We start from the raw sequence: 27,047 nt of genomic DNA, 5'->3' as shown, positions 1-27,047 counted from the left end.
CTCCCTTCCTACAACTGCCATCCATCACCTAGCTCCTGTAAATTCCTCATTGCCTCTGCCACTCCAACCGATCCATGCGATCTGGTAGGATTCACAATTAAACACACTTACTGCAGACATAATCATCAGTAACATGGAAACTCTTCCTAAACACCCACATCTGTCAGTAAGAGCACATCACTCTACTAAGGGCAATCTTTGCTCCCTGACAATCTACAGACCCAGAGAATAGCACTGTCTTATTGTTCTAAAAAAAAACACTGCTCCAGGCTAACAGTACTTATGGTTTATATTTTTAAAATTTAATCAAGAGACAGATCTTATCAACAAAGAACCCACTCTACTCACTATTGTAGATTTACAGCAAGGTTACACTCAAAAACTTTGCACTTATCTGATCCTGTGAGTTCTTCCCACACAGGTGTGTGCAAGGTCAGCTGTGATTTTCGCTGTTTGTTAATTTTTCCTAGACGCACTCCAATGTCCAGAGATATTTGAACGCAAACAGCAAAGGCAGTAACTGTGCAGATTCACTGCTGTGTCAGACAGCAGTACAGGTTCCTTTCTCTGACCATGTGGTCGCTGCCTTTGTCTCTCTTCCACCTTTTAAAAGTGCTATTGTATTGATCTTTCTTCCTTAAAGTTCCAAAACAATGCAACGGCATATTAAACAGTAATTGCTGCTCCTGGAATTCGAGGTAATCACCTCCAACACCTAAAATACCGCAAAAGAGGTGCAGCTCTTACAACCACAGTTGTTTCCCGCCCTCCATCTTGGATTATCTATAAGGACAGGTTGAGTAAATTGGGCCTGTACTCTTTGCAGTTTCGAAGAGTGGAATGAGACCTTATGAAGCATAACAGACTATTAGGGAGCTTTTCAGGTTAGAGACAGAGGATGTTTCCCCTCATGGGTCAATCTTGGACCAGCAGGCATAATCTCAGATGAGGGATCAGCCACTTAAGACAGAGATGAGGTTGTTTTTCTCCCAAAGGGTGGTGAATCAGTGAAATTCTTTCCAGCAGAGCCTTATTAAGTAGGCCTGTTAAATATATTTAATGCTGAGACAGGTGGATTTTTTAATCAGAAAGGGAATCAAGGGTTATGGGCAAAAGGCAGGAAAGTGGAGTTGACAATTATCAGTCAGTCATGATATTAGTGAATGGCAGGATGGATTTGATGGGCCAAATGGCCGACTTCTGCTCGTGTCTTATAGGTACTAAATAATTGAAGCTCTGAGTGATCCTTGTAGCACTCCACTAGTTGTCTTTCCAACCTGAAAAAGTCCCATAAATAGCAACTCTCAATCTTTTGTGTGTTAACCAATCCTCAATCCATGTTGATACATTACTCCCAATCTTGTGCAGTAACCTTTTATGTTATGATTTGGACACACCGGTGTTGGGCTAAGGTGTACAAAGTTAAAAATCTCACAACACCAGCTTATAGTCCAATAGTTTTATTTGGAAGTACTAGCTTTCAGAGCGCTGCTCTTTCATCAGGCAATCATCTGATGAAGAAGTAGTGCTCCGAAAGCTAGTGCTTCTAAATAAACCTGTTGGACTATAAGCTGGTGTTGTGTGATTTTTTTTAACATTGTAAACCTTTTATGTGGCACCTTATTGAATTCCTTCAGATATCCACCAGTTCCCCTTTATCAACTTTACTTGTTTTACCTCGAAGAACTCCAGAAAAATTGTTAAACATGATTTCCCTTTCACAAAACTGTTGAATGTTCGATTTCCTAAAAACCTCCTTGTTCCATTGAGTTCCATGGTGCCTCTGGAAGTTAGAAGTTTTCTAGAGAATTTTGTAGTGTCATGGTGTGTGAATCCTTTGATGGACAGGAACATTTGATGAGGTTGGAAATTCTTTGTCACAGATCATATATTTGAGTAGTTTCCCCCTTGTATAAATGGTTTGTTAGTACAAGCCTGAAACTTGTGCAAAACACTCATTACAAGCCTCATTGTTAAACATATCCTCCACTCTATGACAGTGTTTCACAAATGTCACTGACAGTAAGAGGGAAAGTTCCACATCCTACACTTGAACAAAACTTCTCTATGTGAATTGCCTGGTGTATCAGGAAGGATACCAAACTCTGTCACACATCTCACATGTGAAAGGCTTTTCCCCAGTGTGGAAGTATCACTGTGTCATTAACGTTGATGACTGTGTGAAGGCGCGGTCACACAGCTCATGCGTAAACGGCCTGTCCACTGCGTGAATGTGTCGGTGATTTAACAAGCCTGATAACTGTGCAAAGCCCTTATCACAAACCTGGCACATAAATGGTTTCTCCCCTGTGTGAAGGCGTTGGTGCTCATGGAGAGTGGAGGACCTTGAGAATGATTTGTTACACATTTCGCATGTGAATGGTTTCTCCCCTGTGTGAATGCGTTGATGTACACGCAAGTGAGATGAGCGTGAGAATGATTTGTCACATTTCTCACACTTGAAAGGCTTCTCCCCTGTGTGAGTACGTCGGTGTTGCACAAGTGTCGATGACTGTGTGAACGATTTGTTACACACCTCACACTTGAAAGGTCTCTCCCCAGTGTGAACTCTTTGGTGCGTCAGCAGATCAGAAGATTGGGTGAAAGCCATCTCACAAACATCACAGCGGAAAGGTCTCTCTCCTGTGTGAATGCTCTGGTGTCTCAGGAGCTTTGTCGAAGTTGCGAAAGCTTTCCCACAAACTTCACACTTGAAGTGTTTCTCCCCTGTGTGGATGGTCTGATGGACCAGGAGGTTTGATAGCTGAGTGAAGGATTTGTCACAAACCTCACACCTAAACAGATTCTCCCTGGTGTGAATGCGCTTATGTGCGCGGAGGTTTGTTAAATGTGAGAATGATTTGTCACACACCTCACATATAAATGGTTTCTCCCCTGTGTGAATGCGCTGGTGTGCATGGAGGTGCGATGACTGTGAGAATGATTTCTCACAAACCTTGCAAACAAATGGCTTCTCCCCCGTATGAATACGCTGGTGTATGCGAAAGTGAGATGAACACGAGAATGCTTTGTGGCAAACCTCACACTTGAAAGGTTTCTCCTCAGTGTGAATGCCTCGGTGTTGCACAAGAGTCGTGAACTGTGTGAATGTTTGGTCACATAACCCACACTGGAATAGTTTCTCTTCCATGCCGCTGTTCTTCTGTCAATCGTTTGTACATCAGAGGAAAGCTGTGTATCAGCCTAATGAGCTGTCCTCACATATCTCACACTTGAACAGCCTCTTCCCTGTCAGAATGAGTCAGTGGTTCATGAGACACATTGAATGACTGAAGCTCTCACCACACTTGGAGCCACTCACACTTCTTCTCAGCCTCACCCTGACCGATCACCCACAGCCGAACCTTCAGATAGGTTAGTTCTGATGGAAGGCTCCACGTCACTGACCAGTTTCAGATCTGATGATATGTCAGAGCTCCCCTGACCTGACTGATTTCCAGGCGATGGTTTCACTGTCCAACCTTCTCTGTGTTGAACAATGCTACGAAGGGACTGGATGTCTTCCCACAGTTGTGCAGTTGTTCCTTGGGTGATGGTCAGCATCTATTAGCAATGTCTATCCTCTCTGTATTCTCTGGTGTGGTACGCTGTAATCGTTCTGTAAAACAGGAAAAGGAAACATGATTTCCTCCAACTTCCTCTCCTCCTTTGCTGAAGGGGCTCACTCCTCAGTGAGAGACTGTTCTACAGTGAGTGCCAGTCTGTTATTCCCCTGTGTGGGGGAATTAGATACAGTTCTTTCTTTTTCCTCACCCTATGTTTACAGCGGGCACCCTGAATACTGACCAGAAGCAGAAATCATGACTGCTTTCTTTTCTTTGCCCAGCCCCTATCACCATAGAAAAGACAGTGGGGTGGGGTGTAAAATGGGATATCAATTCACTATAACTTAATGTAGTATTGGAGAAAACCAGTTTTAGTTTAGAAAATGAATTTATTCAAAAATAAAACACTCAGGAGAGATATTAATTTATTGGAGATTCTGAAATTACTCCCCTTATTTTTCAACATTATTTAATACAAACAAACTGTGTAGGAATTGCTTGAAGTTGAAGAAAATGTTGCTGAGTGTAGCTGACTTGAGGGTTCTGGTTTTTCCTGTGATGTTAGATACACTGCACTCACTCAGAATGCATATCATAAATACTGTTATTAGCCACAGCACTGCACAAAATCAAGCTTAGGCTTTTGAGAAATGCTGAGGCCTTCAGGTAAAATCTTCACCTGAAAAGACTTTTACCTGAAAAGAGATTAAAAGACATTTCAATAAATGTGTCACCAGCTACGGCAGCTTATTTGCAGTGGTGTTGGATTACTATTGATGAACATTCTGTCACTTCATTGATGATTGAGAGTAGACGAAAGAGGCCAGTAATTGACTCGGTTGGATATGTCCTACATTTTCTGAATAAGATATACCTGGGCAATTTTCCACATCACCGAGAAAATGCCAGTGTTATAGCTGTGCTACATTAGCTTGGTCAGAGGTGCAGCAAGTTCTGAAGCAGAAGTCTTCAGGACTATTGCTAGACTGGTGTAATCTTCTAGCTGTTTCTTGATATCACATGGAATGTATTGATGTTGGCTGAAGACTGAAATCTGTGATGCTAGAGACTTTATGGGGAGACTGAGATGGATCATCCACTCAGCATTTCTGGCTGAAGATTTTTGCAAATGCTTTAGCCTTAGCTTTTGCACTGATCTGCTTAGTTCACCCATCATTGAGGATGGAGATATTTGTGACACTTCCTCATTCGGTGAATTGTTTGCTTGTCCAGATTTATAAGGACGTTGTCAGAGTTGGAGGATGTGAGGTACAGGGAGAGGCTAAATAGGCCGGGGCTGTTTTCCCTGGAGCGTCGAAGGCTGAGAGGTGACCTGATAGAGGTTTATAAAATCATGAGGGGCATGGATAGGATGAATACTCAAGGTCTTTCCCCCAGGTAGGGGAGTCCTAAACTAGAGGGCACAGGGTTAAAGTGAGAGGGGAAAGATTTAAAAGGGACTTTTTCATGCAGAGGGTGGTGCGTTTGTGGAACAAACTGCCAGAGGAAGCGGTGGAGGCTGATATTGGGGAGACAGGCCGCCTACTTGCGGAACGTTTCAGAGAACACCTCTGGGACACCCGGACCAACCAGCCCAACCACCCCGTGGCTCAACACTTCAACTCCCCCTCCCACTCCACCAAGGACATGCAGGTCCTTGGACTCCACCATCACCAGACCATAGCAACATGATGGCTGGAGGAAGAGCGCCTCATCTTCCGCCTAGGAACCCTCTGACCACAAGGGATGAACTTAGATTTCTCCAGTTTCCTCATTTCCCCTCCCCCCACCTTGTCCCAGTCCCAACCCTCGAACTCAGCACCACCTTCCTAACCTGCAATCTTCTTCCTCACCTCTCCGCCCCCACCCCCACTCTGGCCTATCACCCTCACCTTAACCTCCTTCCACCTCTCGCATTTCCAACGCCCCTCCCCCAAGTCCCTCCTCCCTACCTTTTATCTTAGCCTGCTTGGCACACTCTCCTCATTCCTGAAGAAGGGCTCATGCCCGAAACGTTGATTCTCCCGCTCCTTGGATGTTGCCTGACCTGCTGCACTTTTCCAGCAACACATTTTCAGCTCTGATCTCCAGCATCTGCAGCCCTCACTTTCTCCGAGGCTGATACAATTACAACATTTAAAAGGCATCTGGATGGGTATATAAATAGATTGGGTTAGTGGGATATGGGCCAATTGCTGGCAAATGGGACTTGATTAATTTAGGATATGTGGTTGGCATGGATGAGTTGGACTGAAGGTTCTGTTTCCATGCTGTACATCTCCATGACTACCATTCACAATAAATGTGACAGGATTGCATAGCTTAGATCTAGTCCATTGGATGTGGGGTCACTTGGTTTTGTCTGTCAATTGCTGCTTATGTTGTTCAGCATGCAATGCCCCCCTGCAGTCATAATTGAACCAGGCTTGATCTACTCTTTTGTGTTAGATTATGGAGAAGTGTAGTGGGAGGGATCTTGGAGGGATTGTAAAGAAAGGCAACATCCAAAGCCCAATACAGAAAGACCTGACAATCCACAGGATAATAACCAGCTCCAACACACACAACAGGAAATCAGTAAGAATCCTCAGACCCTCTGCACCTCCCAGATAATGACACCTTACCTTCTTATATTAAGAAATGAGCCATCAACAAAACTCAGCCTGGAAATCAGAGGGAAATGCTTCCAATAAACACACTCAATATCCAACACACAGCTCCAGTCACACAGTTCAGCACAAAGCACCGAGTAAACAGCTCTCTCAGCTGGATCCTCTCACACAGCATAAGGGACATTTCCACCCCTGACTGCCCACAGGATAGTCAGACTGCCTGAAGATTGGTGTGGATATTATGGGAAACAATTTGTATAAAAGCTGCTCCTTCACTTACCATCTCCTCATTTGGTTTTCAGTCCCTATAGGAAGTGAACCAGCTCTGGAAGAGGAAGAGGAAACAATGGGCAGAGTGGGTGGGCTCTCTGATTGACATCTCTCACAGTCAATCCAAATATTTCTGGAGCAACATGAGTTTCCTGAAACTTGGGAAACTGACCGGGGAAATGGAGGTGACTTTGAGCAGCAGATCAGGTGGGGATTTAAACTTCTCACTGTCCCATCTGAATAAAACCTCACTTATTGCAGCTGCTGTCTCAGTTTCCCTGGTAAATGTTTGATAGACATTTCTAGTGTGGGAATAGCAGCTTGGAAAATTTTCAATCCGACAACAGCAGTGTGGGATGTGCATCCTCAGATGTGTTTGTCAGCAGGTTAGAAGAGGAAGACACACAGCATATAAGACAGTGATGATGTGCAGCGAAGGGATCTGTACATATTTCAGAGGGAGGGGTACAGAAAGTATGATATTGAGTAAACAATTGAGTCATTGAGAATACCAATCTCTGTTGCACTCTCATAGCATGACTGATCAGAACCTACCTGCCTAATCCGAGAACCAAAATTCACAGTTCTTGCTGCATCTCCACACCAATGAATTAGAACTCTACTCTCATGCTGTTTCAAATACTGTTCATTTTCTAGCTTTGATTATTATATCCTTGTCCTGGTGCAACAAGATGAAAAGCTTAGGCTTCGTGTCTCCTTTTAACAATATTTATCATAGAATGGAATCATAGAATCCCTACAGGCTACTTGGTCCAATGGGTCCACACTGAACAGCATCCCACCCAGACCCAGCCCTCTATATTTCTCATGGCTAACCCAGCTAGTCGACACATCCCTGAACTCTATGGGCAATGTAGCATTACCAATCTGCCTAACCTGCACATCTTTGGACTGTGGGAGCAAACCAGAGCACCTGGTGGAAACCCACGAAGACACGGAGAGAATGTGCATACTCCACAACATCCAGTCATCTGAGGGTGGAATCGAACCTGAGTCCCTGGTGCTGTGATGCAGCATTCCGAACCACTGGGCCATTGTGCTACTGTCATCTTCTGCACTACCAAGCAATTAGTCCAAAACTAATCAGTGTAAGATAGTCAATGATAAATCTCATGAGGAATTCAGGAGAAACTTCTCCACCAATAGAATAATGAGAATTGTCACAATGTTGGTCTTTTTACAAGGTTATTATGTCCTTGAGTTTATTTCCAGAGAGGGGCTAATTGGCCAGGATCCAACTCGGCTGGGTTTGAAAGGTTTATTAGGGCCCTTTTTGTTTAGCCTCCGGCCTAAGGCTGTCATGTCTTTAAAAAACTATAATCAAATGGTAGCAGCTAGCTAGCTGTGTAGCTCGCCTTCGTTTAGGTTAGAGTTTTTGCTTCAGTTCAGCAGCAGTGTGTGTGAAGAAAGGCTGTTGGGGCAAGTCCAGCTGGGTACTCTCCCTCTATAACTTCAAGCCTGTAAGCCCTGGTTGATCTCATTTTTACTCCTTGTGCTAAAGGGTGTATTTATTGGGACGGTTGCAAGTATTTTTGGAACAGCATCATTAAGTCGGGATAGTCTGTTGGGTTGTTGAATAGGTAAAAACAATGACTGCAGATGCTGGAAACCAGATTCTGGATTAGTGGTGCTGGAAGAGCACAGCAGTTCAGGCAGCATCCGAGGATCAGTAAAATCGCCGTTTCGGGCAAAAGCCCTTCATCAGGAATAAAGGCAGAGAGCCTGAAGTGTGGAGAGATAAGCTAGAGGATTGTTGAATAGGATAAGTTAGTATTCTATCTTCTGTTCTTTGTAACTTTGTAAATAAATTCTGTTTGTTTAAAACTTTGCAGTCAGATCAGCTAATTCACTCTAGGAATATCCATTTACTTAAAACAAATAGCAAAGTTACAGTCTGGGCTACCTGCTTAAAAATGTTTTGGGGGCTCAAGCCTGGTCCATACAGAATGTTGAACTTGCTTTCACAAGGAATCGTTGATGAAATAGTTTGGATGCATTTGACAGGAAGCTGGTTAAGTCCATGACGGTGAAAGGAATAGAAAGATCTACTGAGGGGTGACAGAATATAGAGAGGGAAAAAGCCCATGTGGAGCAGAAGTACCATGAGAAAGCAGTTGGATCTATTTCTGTGCTTTAAAAGGTAGAATGAAAATTAAAGTGCTGGAAATGCTCAGCAGTTTGGGTGAATCGGTGGAAAGAAACAGAGTTAAAAATTCAGCTCAACATGACCCTTCATCAGAAACTAGATTGCATCTGAGCATTTCTTCATTTTGTTAGAAAACAATTCCTGCTCACACCAGCAAGTGCTCTCACCAGCACACCACGCATGCACTCTAGACCATATCTGCGCAATCAATTCACACCATGACTGCCTTACACAACACCCACTACTCAGGTTCCATGATTAAAGTAATCCTTATTTTGTGTCCTCGCAGATGGTCACCCTGGAGTCGATCTCTGAGACGCCATTATTCCCCAAGCACTAAGTACACCTCCAAGTCACAGAATCACTCCCAAAGCCCAAGGTGTACTCCCTGAGTCACTGCCTCAAGATACAGGCAATCCGTCGTCAAACAGGGTCATTTTACGTATCCAAGAGTCAGACTTCAAACATTGACTCAAACTGCTCTCTTGATTTCTTTCCAATATCTTGTGTCCCTCCCTCCTTTACATGTGCTGATCCCATCACTGCACATCATCACTGCCTCGAATGCTGTGTGTCTTCCTCTTCTGATCCGCTGTCAAACACATTCGAGGATACACATCCCACACTGATATTGTCAGTTTGAAATCCTCCAAAGATGAAGAGACTAGACAACGGGAACTGTGACAGCAGCTGCAATAAGTGAGGTTTTATTCAGATGGGACAGTGACAAGTTTAAATCCCCACCTGATCTGCTGCTCAAAGTCACCTCCATTTCCCGGGTCAGTTTCCCAAGTTTCTGGAAACTCATGTTGCTCCAGAAATATTTGGATTGACTGTGAGAGACGTCAATCAGAGAGCCCACCCACTCTGCACATTGTCTCCTCTTCCTCTTCCAGAGCTGGTTCACTTCCTATAGGGACTGAAAACCAAGTGAGGAGATGGTGAGTGAAGGAGCAGCTTTTATACAAATTGTATCCCATAATATCCACACCAATCTTCAGGCAAACTGACTATCCTGTGGGCAGTCAGGGGTGGAAATGTCCCTTATGCTGTGTGAGAAGATCCAGCTGAGAGAGCTGCTTTGTGCTGAACTGTGTGACTGGAGCTGTGTGTTGGATATTGAGTGTGTTTATTGGAAGCATTTCCACCAGATTTCCAGGCTGCGTTTTGTTACTGGCTCATTCCTTAACGTGAGAAGGTTAAGTGTCATTATCCGGGAGATGCAGCATGTCTGAGGATTCTTATTGATTTCCGATTGTTGAAGTGCGTGTGTTGGGTGTTGGTTATTCTCTATTGGAGTGTGAATGGTCATTTCTCTCTGTGTTGGGATCAGGAATATGCATGTCTTTTCAATGCCTCCAAGGTCTTTCCCCTACGCTATTTCTGTAACCTACTGAAGAAAACAAATTTAAAAATGTCTAGGAAATGTGGATGTACAAAGTGAGCTGGGTGTCCTTGCACACCAGTCAGTGAAACAGACAGAGGATTTGAGTTAATCAGAAGGGATGTGTAACTCAATTACACAGTGCCTTGGTGAGACCACACTTGGAGTATTGTGTAGTTTTGTTCTCCCTATCTAAAAAAGATAGGGAGAACAGAGAAAGCGCAGTGGAGGTTAACTAGCCTGATACTGTGGTTGGCAGGACTGTCGAATGAGAGAGATTGGTTTAACTGAGCCAGTATTCACCAGAGTTTAGAAGGATGAGGGGGTCTGATTGAAAGATATAAAATTCTAACTGTGATGGACAGATGAGATGCAGGGAGGATGATTTCCCTTGTTGGGAAGTCCAGAACCAGGGGACACAGTCTTTGGATAAAGTGTGGACCACTTTGGACTGAAATAAGGAAATATTTCTTCACCTAAAGGGTTGTGAACGTGTGGAATTGTCTCCCACAGAAGGCTGTGGAGTCTGAGTCACTGAGTACATTCAGTAATGAGATTGATTTTTTTTAGGCATGAAAAGCATTAAAAACTGTGGGAAAAAGTGCAAATATGGATCTGAGATATGGCTATTGAATGGTGGAGCAGGCTGTAAGAGCTGAATGGCCTACCCCTGCTCCCAGCTTCTATGTTAGTTACATGTATATATGTGTGCTTTTGCAATCGCCAGATGTCCCAAAGCACCTTACAGCCAATGAAGTCCTTCGAAAGTGAGATCACTGTTGTAATGTAGGAAATTTGGCAGCCAGTGTGTGCACAGCAATCTCCTACAAACAGCAATGTGAATGACCAGACAATGTGTTTGTCAATGGTATTGTTTGAGGGATCGCAGTTGTTCAAGACATCAGGGATAACTCCCCTGTTTTCCAAAATAGTGGCATGGGATCTTTTACCTCCAACTCAGAGACAGCAGAAGGGGCCATGTTTGTGATTTACTCTGAAAGATGGTTCCTCTAACATTGTGGCTCTGCCTTACTCCGGAATATTCTTTGATGGTGTCTGATTCTATGAAGGGTCTTGATTACCATCCCTAGCTCTCATTATCACTTCCCGATGTTGATCAGGTACTGGGACACCACATATATGAGGAGGTGCAAGTTTCACTCACAAGAGGGAACAGTGCTACCCTGCTTCAGCTCATCTGCTGCTGAAACCCTCATCCATATCTGGGTAGGCTTTAGACTGAATTATTCCAATGTTCTCCTGGTTGCTCTCACGTCTTGCTATTTTAACCTGAGCTTATCTAAAACACTACTGTCCAGGTCCTAAGACCCATTAATCAATCACCCGTGCTCTTTGCTCTACATTGGCTCCAGGCCAAGCAACACCTCAGTTTTAAAATTCTTTTCCTTGTTTTCAAATTCCCTCATGGCCTTGCATCCACTATCTCTGTAATCATTAAAGCAATTCTGCTGCCATATTTGAAATATCTTTTTAGATGTTCTTTTCAAGATTTTAAATGAGTGTGTCAGCCTTTCCCAAAATTAGGCTTGGATTTAATAGTTTTATCCAGTTTTGATGCTGATAGCTGAATTTGGGATGTGCAGCCTAAGTGACTACAGCGTATCTAATTTCCAGGATAATCAGAATCCTTCAATCAGCTAGCCTGAAACAAGAGCCATTGGTTTTGAACCAGGGCCCAGGAGAAGGTGGATTGGGCCTCACTAAGACCCTTCCTAATTGTTCGATAGATTTGTCGATCTGCATGGTCTTTGTCCCAAACAGCCAATCTAACACAACGATAATAATGATTGACACACAGCCCATCCAGTGGTTGCTCTTGTTTTGAACATCACCCATTGCACAATGGAATTAGACCAAATTCCTCAGATCCTTCCTTCTTGCTGACCTCATGGAAGAACCTGTTTGTGTCTGGTCTCCTCATTTCTGAACTCTTCATCATACCTCCAGTACTGTGAGCAGATATGGACACCACACCTTCGGAAGATTGTGTTGGCCTGAGGGGGAGTACAATATTGTTTTACAAGAATGATATGAGAGTTATGAGAGATTATTGCAATTAGGCCTGTTTCTCTGAGATTTAGATGGTTATGGGAGGGATGTCAAAACGTGTGGTGCTGGAAAAGCACAGCAAATCAACATTTTGGGTATAAGCCCTTCATCAGGAATGTTGGGGGAGGTGGGGAACGGGGCAGAGAGATAAATAGGAGGGTGAACATAGGACTTGGGGGGGTGGAAAGGTAGCTGGGAAGGTGATAGGTAGATGGAGGTTGGAGGTGATGGTGATAGGTCGGAGGGGAGAGTGGAGTGGAAAGGTGGGAAGGAAGATGGACAGTTAGGACAGTTCAAGAGGGCGGTGCCAAGTTGGAGGGCTGGATCTGGGATGTGGTGGGGGGGAGGGGAGATGACGAAACTGGTGAAATCGACATTGATGCCATGTGGTTGGAGGGTCCCAAGGTGTTCTTCCTAAAGGCATCAGGTGGCGAGGATTTGGCCGTGGAGGAGGCAGAGGAGGACTTGCATGTCCTTCGCATAATAGGAGGGGGAGTTGAAATGGTTGGCCACAGGTCACAGGTGGGGTTGTTTACTGCATGTGTCCCAGAGATGTTCCCTGAAACGTTCCGTGAGTTGGCGTCCTGTTTCCCCAGTTTAGAGGAGACCACATCAACAGTAATGGACGCAGTAGAAGAGATGTTTGGATTTTGCAGAAAAATCTCTGCCAGGTGTGAAAGGATCCTTTGGGGTCTTGGACAGAGGAATGGGAAGAGGTATTGGTGCAGGTTTTACACTTCTTGCAGCAGCAAGGGAAGGTGTTGGTAGTGGAGGATGGTTGGTAGGGGCTGTGGACCTAACGAGGGAGTCATCGCTGCAGAATGCTGATAGCCGTGGGGAGGAAAATGTGTCTGTGGTGGTGGGATCTGTTTGTAGGGGTGGAAATGGCGTAGGATAATGCGTTGTATCTGAAGATTAGTGGTGTGGAATGTTGCAGTTGGAGGGGTGAGGTTGAAGGTGTGGGGTTGAAGGTCAGAAGTGCAGGAAGTGGAGGAGATGTGCTGGAGGGCATTGTTGACCACATGGGAGGGAAAATTGCGATCCTTGAAATAGGAGGCCATCTTGGATGTCCTGGAGTGGAATTGGTCCTCCTGGGAGCAGAAACGGCGGAGGTGAAGAAATTGGGAGTAAGGGATAGCGTTTTTATGAGGGTCGGGGGGGGGCGAATGGGAGGAGGTATTGTCGAGGTAGCTGTGGGAGTCGGTGGGTTTGAAGTAGATGTCCTTGGTGAGTCAGTCACCGGAGGTGGAGATGGAGAGGTCCAGGAAAGGGAAGGTGGTGTTCGAGATGGTCCAGGTGAACTTGAAGTCAGGGTGGAAGGTGTTCCTGAAGTTGATGAACTGTTCAACCATTTCCTGGGAGCATGAGGTAGCACTGATACAGTCATTAGTGTAGTGGAGGAAAATGAGGGGAATGGTGCTGGTGTAACTGTGGAAGATGCACTGTTCCACGTATCTGACGAAGGGGCAGGCATAACTGGGGCCGATGCGGGTACCCATGGCTACCTCTTTGGTCTGAAGGAAGTGAGAGGATTCAAAGGAAAAGTTGTTAAGGGTGAAGACTAGTTCCGCCAATCGAATGAGTGTATCGGTGTAAGGGTACTGGTTAGGTCACTGGGAGAGGGAAAAACGGAGGGCCTGGAGGCCTTCCTCATGGCGGATGGAGGTGTATAGTGACTGGATGTCCATGGTGAAGATGAGGCATTGGGGGCCAGGAAAATGAAAATCATGGAGGAGGTGGAAGGTGCGGGTGGTGCCCCGAATGTATGTGGAGAAGGCTTATGTCCAAAGCGTCGATTCTCCTGCTCCTTGGATGCTGCCTGATCAGCTGTGCATTTCCAGCGGCACACTTTTTGACTCTGACTCTCCAGCATCTACAGTCCTCACTTTCTCCATGGGGAGGGGTGTGTCTGATTGAAGCCTTCAAGGTGTTAATAAGAAAACACAGGATAGATAAAGATCAATTATTTCCACAGGTTAGGGATTGTAGGGGCTTGGTCCATGAGCATAGTCTTTCGGGAGGGATGCTTTGAAGCACTTCTGCACACAAAGGGTCATGGATGTTTGTAATTCTCTTCCACAAATGGCAGTGGTTGCAGGATCAGTTGTTAATTTCAAATCTGAGATACATAATACTTTTGCTTAACAAAAATTAAAGGATACGGGCCAATGGCAGGTGTATGGAGCTAGGATCAGCCAGGGTCTCCTTGAATGTCAGGACACTCTGAAAAGCGTGAAAGGTCAACACGTGTTTCTTTGTTCCTGCACCTGGCTAGAGGCTACTGGTAAAAGCTCTGTTTAGATTAACTCTACAAGGCCCTAGGTTTCCTGACTTCTCCTCCTCATCTCATTTTATGGTATCTCGGACCCAGGTTCTTTCCTTCCTCACCTCAATTTAGTCCTTTTAAAGAGGGATCCTGACTCATGTGCAAATGTGAGTGTGTATGAGAAGAAGAGTGTCTGAGTGAGAAACAGCCCTAGGACTGAGACTGACCCAAATACATTCATATTTTAACACACACACACACACCTGCTTTTGTGTAAGGACATATATGCAGAGTGCAAAAGCAGAGATGTTTTCCAATATTTGTTAAAAAAATAAGTTTGACCCCACTGTGACTATGGTTCCCAATTCTAGGAATCAGAAAGTATGGACAGATGGGAAGGGTGGTGTGGTTCGTGGGCTGGTGGGAATGTGGAGATAAGGAGTCCAGAAATACCAGCGATCATGATTTTCTCTCTCTATAGTCCTAGTTCTAGCAGTTCTTGACCGGTGCGGTTTCTTAAAATAATATGGGAAAATATGGGGCAAAATTTCAAAATCTGTATTGAATTAACATTTCATCTGAGTGTTTTTTTCATTAACATATACTCTAACATGAAATCTGGTCTGCAACTGCACAATACAAGCTCATAGTGAACTGATATCTCACTTTACTCTTTACCCGAGTGTCTTTTCCAGTGCCCTTGTGGTGCCTGGGAAGATGGAAAGAAATTACTCACATTATCTGCTTCTGGTCACTATCTAGTGTCCCTGCTGGAAATAGAGGGTGTGTACAGTCAAGTGAGGAAAAAGAAATTACTTGTATTTGATCTTCCTACACAGGGGAATAGCAGACTAGCACTCACTGTAGAACAGTCTCTAACTGAGGAATCAGCTCCTTCATCAAAGGAGGAGAGAGAGTTGGAGAAAATCATGTTTCCTTTTCCTGTTTTACAGAAGGATTGCACTGTACTACACCAGAGAACACAGAGAGGATAGACATTGCAGACAGATCCTGACCAGCACCCAAGGACCATTGCACAATTGTGGGAAGACATCCAGTCCTTCTGCAGCATTGCTCAATATAGAGAAGGTTGGGCAGTGAAACCATCATCTGGGAATCAGTTGAGTCAGAGAAGCTTTGACATCATCAGATCTGAAACTGGTCAGTGGTGTGGAGCCTTCCATCAGAACCAACCTTTCTGAAGGTTCGGCTGTGGGTGATCGGTCAGGGTGAGGCTGGGAAGAAGTGTGAGTGGCTCCAAGTGTGGTGAGAGCTTCAATCATTCACTTAGTCTCATGAACCACTCCTACAGGGGAGAGACTGTTCAAGTGTGAGGGGTCTCCATAGCTTATCAAAGTTCATGTGTTCATGCAAGACCAGTTACATGGAAGTGAAATCATTCACATGTGAAGTGTGCAACAAGGGCCTTGCACGATTAGCAAGCTTAGTGAATCACCGGCGCATTCACACTGGGGAGAAACCATTCACTTGTGATGTCTGTGGCAAATCCTTCAGACAGTTATCAAACCTTCGCATACACCAACGCATTTACACTGGAGAAAAACCATTTGCGTGCAAGGTGTGTGACAAGTCTTTTACTCTATTTTCATCACTCCGAGTGCACCAGCGCATTCATACAGGGGAGAAACCAGTGAAGTGTGAGATTTGTGACAAAACCTTTACACAGTTATCGGGCCTGTTGGTCCATCAGACAGTTCACACCGGGGAGAAACCCTTCAAATGTGAAGTTTGTGATAAAGCTTTTGTGACATCTTCAAGCCTCCTGACGCACCAGAGGTTTCACACAGGGGAGAAACCCTTCAGGTGTGAGGTTTGTGAGATGGGTTTCACCCAGTCCTCCGATCTCCTGATACACAAGAGGATTCACACCGGAGAGAAACCTTTCAAGTGCGAGTTGTGTGACCGAGCCTTTACACGGTCGACAATGCTTGTGGAACACCAACGTGTTCATACGGGTGAGAAACCATTCACGTGTGAGGTGTGTAATAAATCATTCTCACAATCATCAAACCTTCGTGTACACCAACGCATTCACACTGGGGAGAAACCTTTCATGTGTGAGGTGTGTGACCAGGGTTTTGCACAGTTCTGGCGTTTGGTGAATCATCGACGCATTCACAGTGGGGAGAAACCGTTTACGTGTGCAGTGTGCTACAAGTCATTCTCGCTATTACAGAACCTCCGTGTGCATCAACGTATTCATACTGGTGAAAAACCATTCATGTGTGAGGTGTGTGACAAATCATTCTCACAGTCATCATCCCTCCGTGCACACCAACGCACTCACACAGGGGAAAAACCGTTCACGTGCAAAGTGTGTGACAAATCATTCTCGCGCTCATCACACTTTCGTGTACACCAACGCATTCACACCGGGGAAAAGGATTTCAAATGTGAGGTGTGCAACAGAGCCTTCACAAACTCATCGAGCCTTCTGGTCCATCTGAGGATTCATGCAGGAGAGTAACCTGTATAGTTCACTGTCTACAACAGATATCTCCTGAAGATTTTGACTCCTGCTAAACATCAGTGGATGCAATCAGAAGTGAAACAAAACTTTCACCCAATCTTTTCTTGAAGCACCAGCACTTCTGAAGAAGAGTCACCCGATTCCAATCTGTTTCTGTCTCCACAGATGCTGCCAGACTTGCTGAGTTTCTCCAGCATTTTGTGTTTTGTTCTAGATATGCAGTAAACAAAACCATTCAGATGTCCAATGTGTGACATGGTTTTTGCACAGTCTGTATATCTCCTACATCATCAATGTATTCACATGGGTGAGGAACTCCGTAGGGGAGAGTCCTGGGATAATACCATAGCTGGAGGACCTCCTGAAACATCAATGAACTCACATGGGAGACAGATCTTTCAGTGTGACATGTGTCAGGATTGTTTCACCTCCTCCTCCTCACTCACCAGGCACCAACATCATTAAATTGACCTGGAGCCAGGTTACCTGCTTCTGTTGCGCTTAGAGCTGTCTGTATTGTTTACCCTCCACAGCTTGCACAGGGGGACCTGTTGATCCAAAGCACTGTCTGTCTCAGCAGGGTCTGTCTCAAACCTCTCCCACCATCATTCCCATTGTTTCAAGAAGGTCAATTATAGAAGCTTCTGTATAAACTCTGCATCCTTTCAGTGCTGGATCAGGTACAAGTCTGTCATGGACTCACACTCTGACCAAGAGGACAATCAGATACTCAGTAGTTTGAAAGGCTTCAGCTTCTGATTGACCAGCACAAGGATCCTGGGGAGTAGCCCTTGATTTAGATGTCCAAGAAAATTCATCCCAACTCTGCAATTGCTTCGTGGCGATATGACTGTAACTGTCGTGAATGGGAGATCTGAAACAGAACTCTTCAAATTCCAGACTGATGTCAAGCAAGGTTGTGTGATCATGCCCCATTCTATTCACAATCTGCCTGACAGTAAATATTCAAAGATCAGTTGCCTTCTGGTGTCAGTGTTATACACTGTCTCGATGGAAAACTTATTTACCTCAGTCCCCTTCATGCCAAAACTAAGCTGACCATCATAGATTCACATGATATCCAGTTTACAGATCACCACAGTGTGACTGTCCATCAGCATTCCCTCTAATTTTCATATTGGCTGTGCTAGTTTCTGAGGTCCATGTGCAGCAGAAGTTAGTGTAGCGATTGGCATTGTTGATGTTGATTGTCATGCGCAGGATGTCAGAGATGGAGCAGCTGAAAGGGAATAGAGTTGTTCACTCTGCAAAAGATTTTTAATCTATTCTCAGTCTCTTTGACTCTTCATAATAGAAACTTAGCCTGTCCTGGAATGTTGCCAAAACAAAACTTGTGTCAGCCCACATCTGGTCGATCAAATATTTCATTTCCCATCTGTTTTGAAGGACTCTGGAATCTGTTAAATGCTTCTCGGACCTCAGCAAACACCTCTCTCACTGACAGAGAAATCTAGCACCCATCAGCTATCTTAGTTCAGCCTCCTACAAACAACAACATCAAAGGTTTGACTGCAGAAGATCAATTAAAGGACTCACCACCATCTTCACGGAACAAATAGGGAGAAGCAGAAAATATTGCCTTGTCGTCAATGCTCACGTCCTTCGAAAAAACTTTTTTAAAAAAACCTCTGCAAGTAAACAAAATGCCAACAAACTGCTGCCACCGTGCTCCAGCACAGCAGTGAGATTGGGACTGTGTGTCAGTGACACATAAGAGCACAGTGAAAATCCATCAGCAAAGGAGGCGTACAGAAATCTTGGTGGGAGATGGAGTTACATGTGACAGAAACAATTCATTTTGGAGAATGAGAATTTTAAAGTGGAAGGACTGGGAGCCTGTGCAGGGCATTGAGTACAAGGGTAATAGGTGTGGGAGTTAGGATAGAGAGTGCAGAGTTTCGCTGAGCTGAGGTTTAGGAGGTTGAAGACTAATGTGGGTGGGGAGTGTTGGAAATGAGGGACATTCCTAAGGGGAAAGTGGGTGATCTTTGTGATGCAGAGGTATGGGGTCAGGAACTCAGCTATAGATTAAAGAGGATGACATTGACCAGTTGTAGGTGGAGATGAGAGGGGAGACAGCAAACGGGAGGAAATTATGGAATCTAGAAACTAAAGTCCACCTGTTGAGCCCTTTACACCATTCAGTTAGATCATGGCTGATGCATTATCTTCACTCTGTCCACTTGCTTTGTCTCTGTAACCCTTAATCCCCTTTCCTAACAATAAATTTATCAATCTCAGATTTGAAGTCTTTAACTAACCTTCAACTTCAACAGATTTTTGTGGGGAGAGTTCAAGATTTCCAGAATCCTTTTTGTGAAGAAGTGTTTGCTGACATCATCCTGTACAGCCTTGCTCTAATTTTAATGCTCTGCCCCTTGTTTTGGACTCTCCGATGACAGGAATCATTTCTCTCCAACTACTTGATCAACTTGTTAAACAATTCAATTAGATTACCTTTAATTTTCTGCATTTAAGGGAATTAAAGCTCAGTCTATGAAACCTGTTCTCATGATTTAACCCTTTTTGCCCTGGAACAATCTGGTGAATCTACGCTGCACTCCCTCCAAGGCCAATATATCCTTCCTGATGTGTAGTGCCCAGAACTGAATACAGTTTTCCATTTAGGGTCTAAACAGAGTTGTGTACAGCTAAAATATTACTTTCACAAGGACACAGTTGATTTTTGGGAGGAGAGATTGTGGATTATGTTTTCCCTTCAGAAGTAATGAGCAGTTTTGATAGAGGATCACTGGTTCTTGGTGTGGATCAGTCAGATGTGATGACTGATGTATAAACCAATTGTGCATCAGATGCACTGAAATCTCTCTTCTTAGTCTCGAGGAACAGAGCGAATGACCAGGAAGGAAAAGAGTAAAGGTCATTTGGAACATAGAAGGTAGATCTGAGTGAGTGGTTAAACAACATTGACTCCTACAGAAGCATTGTGGTGAATAAAGGGCCAAAGAGCAGAGAGTTGGGAATTGGAAAGCACTGTCCAATTCACGTGGGGAAGTGGGTCTTCCTGGAATGGAATGTGGTCCATGGGCCCAATGTGATTACTGATCTTTGTAACCATCGGTGGATTTGTTCCATCCTGTGTCACTAAAGTCGTGTCATTTCTGACCATTGGAATTGGGAACCAGACTAAAGCACAGGGAATTTAAAGAAGCTTCTGTCTGTTGTATTCTGAGAGAGTTTCTGCTGATGTGAGTGTGATTGTGTTAGTGAAGTGAGCCAGCATTCAGGAGTGGGTATGGGGTAAAATCAGACCCTGCTTTATTTGGTGATGTGAATTATAGACAGATCCTCTTCAGGTGATGACTAATAGCATGGGGAAATATTTATACTATCCTGTCTGGGAGGATGTCTGTCCTGAGTATGGTGAGGATGAATCTCAGAAGACCTGAGTTCCTTCAGTCCATTATACCATAATGTAATATCAGAGTGAAATGGTCACCTTACACTCTTCCAAGAGTGTTGGGTTGTTGTTTGTCTGTTGTTTGATCAAACTTCTATATAGATTTATTGCTCAGAGTAATACGTTTGTGTCTTCACCCGAACTATCTGAAATATCATCACGGTGTGTTACCATTCATTGAAACACTCAGGATCCTACAGTAAGAGTGCTGTACACAATATATTGGTCAATATCATTGTGGGCTGAGATACTTTCTCCACCAGAATGTCCAGTTTCAAGGATGCAGTGTATTATCCCAGGAAAGATTTTCATGAAACTGGGATATTCAGAAGTGTTTTAGTCAGTTAAATACTCCTTAAGATGTAATTATTATTGTAATGAGGGAGGTTTGACTGCCTGTTTATGCAGCACAAGCTCTCTCAAACAGAAATATGGTAATTACCAAATCATTTTCCATTGTCATCAGGATTCATTTTGGTGAGGGCATCAGGGATTGGTCCTCCTGCTGTCCTACGATGTGTGTCACAGAATATTTTACATTCATCTGATAGAGCAGATGAAACCTTGGATCAGCTGATCGGAAAGATAGTATTCCCTCAGTACTGCACTGGACTGGCAGCCTCAGTGCTCATTCCTCTGGAGTTAGCTTTGAATCCATAACCTGCTAGATTGGAGTGTCTTCCAGGGCTAAGAAGAAAGTGTTATATTTCTGTCATGCTAGATTCACTTTCTAAGTAGTTAAGTCAAAAGGGTGAATAGCATGTTTTTTCCTTTGTAAACAGACAGCCTGAAAGTTTGATTTGATTTAAAGTGGTAACTAGTTAGAGCTGCAGTTGTCAGCATTGCCTTTGAGTCTGGGTTCCTGAAGGTGTGAAAGGTGGTAAAGTCCCTGGTGTCAGGAGAAATGAAACTGACGGAGAAAGGTGGGTAGACTCCAGGAGTGAGGGACAACCGACTGTTACAGCTCGGGGCAGAGTGCTGGAAATCAAAATCTGCTATTCCTGGAGTCATCACAAAAGTTAAAGATTTTTAAAAGTATGCAGAATTCTACAATTTACCTATCTTTTAGACTGAAGCTGACAGAAAGCACGGACCAAGATAATATTGAACAAGAATTATTATTTGTTATAAATAAATAGAATTCTAATTACATGTAAACAACAGTGAACTGCTGACATATAACTTCTACCCGGTTATAAAACTGCAATCTAAACAGAGTTGAAAAGTGTGGTGCTGGAAAAACACAGCAGGCCAGGCAGCATCCGAGGAGCAGGAGAATCGATGTTTCGGGCATAAGCCCTTCTTCAGGAATGAGGCTGGTGTGCCAAGTGGGCTGAGATAAAAGATTGGGGGGAGGGAATTTGGGGGAGGGGTGCTGGGAATACGATAGGTGAAAGGAGGTGAGGGTGAGGGTGATAAGCCGGAGAGGGGGTGGGGGCGGAGAGGTCGGGAAGAAGATTGCAGGTCAAGAGGGCGGTGCTGAAGCCGGGGGTTGGGACTGAGATAAGGTGGGGGGAGGGGAAATGAGGAAGCTGGAGAAATCTACATTCATCCCATGTGGTTGGAGGGTTCATAGGCAGAAGATGAGGCGCTCTTCCTCCAGGCATCGTGTGGCCAGGGTCTGGCGATGGAGGAGGCCAAGGACCTGCATGTCCTTGGCGGAGTGGGAGGGGGAGTTAAAGTGTTCAGCCACGGGGCGATTGGGTTGGTTGGTACGGGTGTCCCAGAGGTGTTCCCTGAAACATTCCGCAAGTACGCGACCTGTCTCCCCAATGTAGAGGAGACCACATCAGGTGCAGCGGATACAGTGAATGATGTGTGTGGAGGTGCAGGTGAATTTGCGACGGATATGGAAGGATCCATTGGGGCCTTGGAGGGAGGTGAGGGCGCACGTTTGGCACTTCTTGCGGTTACAGTGGAAGGTGCCCGGAGTGGAGGTTGGGTTGGTGGGGGGTGTGGACCTGACGAGGGAATCGTGGAGGGAGTGGTCTCTCCGGAACGTTGAAGGGGGTGGGGAGGGAAATATATCCCTGGTGGTGGGGTCTGTTTGGAGGTGGCGGACATGACGGAGGATGATATGATGTATCTGGAGGTTGGTGAGGTGGAAGGTGCGGACCAGTGGGGTTCTGTCCTGGTGGCGATTGGAGGGGCGGGGTTCAAGGGCGGAGGTGCGGGAAGTGGAGGAGATGCGGTGGAGAGCACCGTCGACCACGTCGGGGGGGAAATTGTGGTCTTTGAAGAAGGAGGCCATTTGGGTTGTTCGGTACTACCACTACCGAACAACCCAAATGGTCTCTTTCTTTGTTCAAAGACCGCAATTTCCCCTCCGACAATGCTCTCCACCGCATCTTCTCCACTTCCCGCTCCTCCGCCCTTGAGCCCCGCCCCTCCAATCACCACCAGGACAGAACCCCACTGGTCCTCACCTTACACCCCACCAACCTCCAGATATATCGTATCATCCTCCGTCATTTCCACCACCTCCACATAGACCCCACCACCAGGGATATATTTCCCTCCCCACCCCTATCAGCGTTCCGGAGAGACCACTCCCTTCACGACTCCCTCGTCAGGTCCACAACCCCCACCAACCCAACTCCACTCCCGGCACCTTCCACTGCAACCGCAAGAAGTGCAAAACTTGCCCCCTCACCTCCCTCCAAGGCCCCAATGGATCCTTCCATATCCGTCGCAAATTCACCTGCACCTCCACACACATCATTCACTGTATCCGCTGCACCCGATGTGGTCTCCTCTACATTGGGGAGACAGGTCACGTACTTGCGGAACGTTTCAACACCTCTGGGACACCCGTACCAACCAACTCAACCACCCCGTGGCTGAACACTTTAACTCCCCCTCCCACTCCGCCAAGGACATGCAGGTCCTTAGTCTCCTCCATCGCCAGACCCTGGCCACATGACGCCTGGAGGAAAAGCTCTTCTGCCTAGGAACCCTCCAACCACATGGGATGAATGTAGATTTCTCCAGCTTCCTCATTTCCCCTCCCCCCACCTTATCTCAGTCCCAACCCCCGGCTTCAGCACCGCCTTCTTGACCTGCAATCTTCTTCCCAACCTCTCCGCCCCCACCCCCTCTCCGGCTTATCACCCTCACCCTCACCTCCTTCCACCTATCGTATTCCCTGCGCTTCTCCCCCAAATTCCCTCCACCCTACCTTTTATCTCAGCCCACTTGGCACACTAGCCTCATTCCTGAACAAGGGCTTATGCCCAAAACGTCAATTCTCCTGCTCCTCGGATGCTGCCTGGCCTGCTGTGTTTTTCCAGCACCACACTTTTCAACTCTGGTCTCCAGCATCTGCAGTCCTCACTTTCTCCTGCGATCTAAACAGACATAGATACATACACGCACAAAAAAAAATGGGTATTGTGGGTGGAGGCAAAGACTGGGACGGTAGTTCATTGATTATGAGAAGATCCTTTATCTGATCAGAATAATTGTGTTTGATCTTTCTTCTCCAGGTACTTCTATTATTTACAGGAAGCACTGAGTGAATGGTTCCCAATTATAAAAGTCTCTGATCTACTAGTTACAAGTTTACAGCAACTGAAGGGAAATAAACTGAGTATCTTCAGGCTTGAGGTGTTTTTCTTTAATGCAGAACAGAAACATCTCCTTTCTCAAGCTATCTGGCAGCAAATCTCCATTCATACACAACACCGCAGCTCTAGCTCGTGTGCAACCTGGCTTTCCCCACTGTTTGAGTCAACAGTTGTGCAAATAGCACTTATCATCAGGTAACTTGTTTTTAAAAGTGCAGCAACCCTTCAACAATCCTTAAATATAAATAGTTCCACAAAGTCATATTGGACTTGAAATGCTGATTCTTTGTCGAGTTTCTCCAGCTCTTTTTGTTTCTCCTTCAACGCTCTAAAGCTGTTAAAAGGTTTTCTTTTAAGTTCAGTCCACATTCAAAAATACAGAAAAATAAAAACACATGGTCTTGACACAACAGGCAAGGAACTACAAAAATATAAAAATCCTAAACCCACTAACACAAGTACAGCCACACTATTTCAATCTCCCCTGAACTCAGGGGAAGTGGCAGAAGACTGGAGAATTGCATGCATTGTGGTCTTGTTCAAGAAAGTTGGCAGGGATAATCCCAACAATTACAGACCAATTAGTTAAACTATGATAGGGAAACTTACAGAAATAATTATTCAGAATAGAATCACTTGTCACATGAAAAAAGATGGATTGGTTCAGAAGAGACAGCGTGAATATCTAAAGGGAATATTGGGTTTAGCTAACTTGCTGGAGTCTTTTGAAAAGGTCACAGAAAGTTCAATGAGGGTAACACTGTTGACATGATGTACATGGATTTCCAGAAGGCATTTGAGATAGTGATACACAATAGACGGGTGAGGAATGATATAGATCATCATATAAAATGGGCAATGGCACTGTGGATACACAATTGAATGATAGTAAATAGAAAGTAATCATCAATGGCTATCTTTCAAGCTGGAGAAAGGTTTCTAATGGAGTTCCCCAGGGGTCGGTTTTGGAACCCTTGCTTTTCCTGGTGTATATCGATGATCTGGATCTTGGTGTTCAGGTGGTGATTTCCAAGTTTGCAGATGACATTAAACTGAGAAGAATTGTAACCTAGGAGAAGGCCAGTGAGAAACTCTAAAGGACACTGACAAGTTGGTGCAGTGGGTCTAAAAGCTGCAGATGAAGTACAATGCAGGGAGTGTGAACTCACTTTGGCTAAAAGACAATATAAAATAGGGGGTCAATTCGAAAGTGGGTGCAGGAGCACAGGGATCTGGGTGTATTTGTGCATGGATCATTGAAGGTGGCTGGACAAGTGGAGAGAAAAAAGTACATTCTCCTCAACATTATTAATACGGGCACAGATTACAAGAGCAGGGAGGTGATGTTGAACTTGTATAAGGCTTATGTTAGATATCAATTGGAATAGTATATGCAAATGTGGACTCATCATTATAGGAAAGATGTGAATGCTTTGGAGAGAGTGCCGAAGTGATTTACAAGAATGGTACCAGGAATGAGACACTTCAGTCAAGAGGATAAATTGAAGAAGTTGGGATATTTCTGTCTGGAGAGTAGAAGGCTGAGAGCAAATTTGACAAAGGTTGTCAAAATTGTGAATGGGCTAGTTAGAGTGGATAGGGAATAGCTGCTCCTGCTTGTAAGAGGAACAAGAACAAGAGGGTATGGACTTAAAACGTATTGTGCAAAAGAAGCAGGGGTGTTGTTAGAGAATGGAATGGACTCTCTGGAAATGTGATGGAGCAGGTTCAATTAAGGCATTCAAGAGGGAATTGAATCATTATTTGGATATAAATGGTGTGCAGGGATTGGTACAAGTAATGATGCTTGTTTGAAGAACTGATGCAGAGATGATGGGCCAAATGGCCTCCTTCTGTGCTAAAACAATCTTGTGATTCTGTGGCCTGAAACATGACTCCAATGACAATGCAGCATCCTTCACATCAGCCTCAGTGAACAAGTCTTGGGTGAAACTTGTACCCACAACCTCCATCTCAGAGGGCACAGTGTAACCTTTGTACCAAAAGTGATGATCCAAGGGATGCAGCTCTCCTCTGAAACCTCTCTATATTGTTCCATCATTGGTTGCTGATTTCCTTCAGCTGCATGGCCATTTAGTAGCTGTATGAAGCCCTGAGGGAGATTCCCAATTGCTCAAATATCATGATTGCTTGGCTTCAAATCCTTTGCACTGTGATGGACTACTGCCCAGACTGGTAAACCTGGAGACCTCAAGGGAAGTTGGAATTCCTAAGGACAAGTCCCTAAGTAAAGTTGAGCTGCCCCATGGACTGGTCAAATAGCAGTGATACTCACTGAATTGTATCAATCTGAGAACATCCCAGACTCCTTCATCATCATCCCGAAGGTGAGGGAATCCTTAATATTGGTGCAGATCTTCTGACTGAGTCTCAGAATGAGGTGTCTGACATGAGCAGATGAAAAAGTTCCCACATAGTTGCCTAAATTTTTCCTCAGCCCTTGGCAAGAGAGACTTTACAGATTTCTCAGGGCTGCGATCACCTTCATCCTATTCTGACACAATGTCAAGATCTCTCTGATCCTCCTCTTATAATCAGATGTACTGGGCATTGTTTATCATTGTTTAATCAGGCAGTTCGGAGAGAGTTCAGAGTCAAATGGAGACCAGACCAGATAGTTGTAGCATGGGATGTGCAGTTTGATTGAAAGCAGTATATCGCATTTCCCAAGTTAAACTAGAACTTTTCAATCAGTTACATTGAAGCAATATTTTCCTCAGATTCAAGCACATCTTGCCAAGTTTATTTTCTTCCGATAATTTTGGAAAACCAGAGGAGACATTTCAAAATTTCCACTGAATTTAATATTTATCCTTTTATTTTAAATACACACTCACTGGTCTTCACCCATATGACACAAGATCAATCAACAGCCTATTTTACAGTCTGCCCGACTGTCTTTTCCATTGCCTTCATGGTATCTGGTAAGATGGGGGTCTAGATGGAGAAAAGAAAGTAGCCACATTATCTGCTCCTGGTCACTATCCAGTGTCTCTGCTGAGAGAGTGTGACAGTGAAGTGCACTTGAAATTACTTGTATTTAATCCCCCCACATAGGGGAATAGAAGACTGGTGCTTTTTGTGGAACAGTCCCTAGCTGAGGAGTGAGCCCCTTCAGCAAAGGAGGAGAGGGTGTTGTAGGAAATCATGTTTCCTTTTCCTATTTTACAAAAAATTGCACCATACTACACC

General features: G+C 44.7%; 2 protein-coding genes across 3 annotated transcripts; one reads left to right on the top strand and one right to left on the bottom strand.

Moving 5' to 3' along the window:
* Positions 1–271: 271 nt before the first annotated feature.
* On the bottom strand, positions 272–6,653 carry LOC122541616 (uncharacterized). Of its 2 annotated transcripts, none has more exons than XM_087978753.1 (3): positions 6,459–6,653; positions 5,519–5,713; positions 272–3,619 (listed from the first exon to the last, which is right to left on the bottom strand). In XM_087978753.1, exon 3 carries the CDS (start codon positions 3,149–3,151, stop codon positions 2,153–2,155), a length of 999 nt encoding a protein of 332 aa, XP_087834879.1. In that variant the 5' UTR covers positions 3,152–3,619; positions 5,519–5,713; positions 6,459–6,653; the 3' UTR covers positions 272–2,152. The 2 variants fall into 2 exon arrangements, 1 of the variants encoding a protein (XP_087834879.1); XR_006309624.2 differs by lacking the exon at positions 272–3,619 and adding an exon at positions 3,975–4,261.
* Positions 6,654–9,389: 2,736 nt separating this feature from the next.
* Positions 9,390–17,222, top strand: LOC122541607 (uncharacterized). Its single transcript, XM_043678477.2, has 2 exons — positions 9,390–9,556; positions 15,289–17,222. The coding sequence occupies exon 2, from the start codon at positions 15,696–15,698 to the stop codon at positions 16,821–16,823; it is 1,128 nt and encodes a 375-aa protein (XP_043534412.2). The 5' UTR covers positions 9,390–9,556; positions 15,289–15,695; the 3' UTR covers positions 16,824–17,222.
* Positions 17,223–27,047: the final 9,825 nt, after the last annotated feature.

The sequence above is a fragment of the Chiloscyllium plagiosum genome, unplaced genomic scaffold, assembly GCF_037043375.1.
Source record: "Chiloscyllium plagiosum isolate Xiang-an unplaced genomic scaffold, Cpla_swu_hap1 HiC_scaffold_35, whole genome shotgun sequence".
NCBI lineage: Eukaryota > Metazoa > Chordata > Chondrichthyes > Orectolobiformes > Hemiscylliidae > Chiloscyllium > Chiloscyllium plagiosum.
This window is presented reverse-complemented; position numbering and strand designations above follow the sequence as displayed.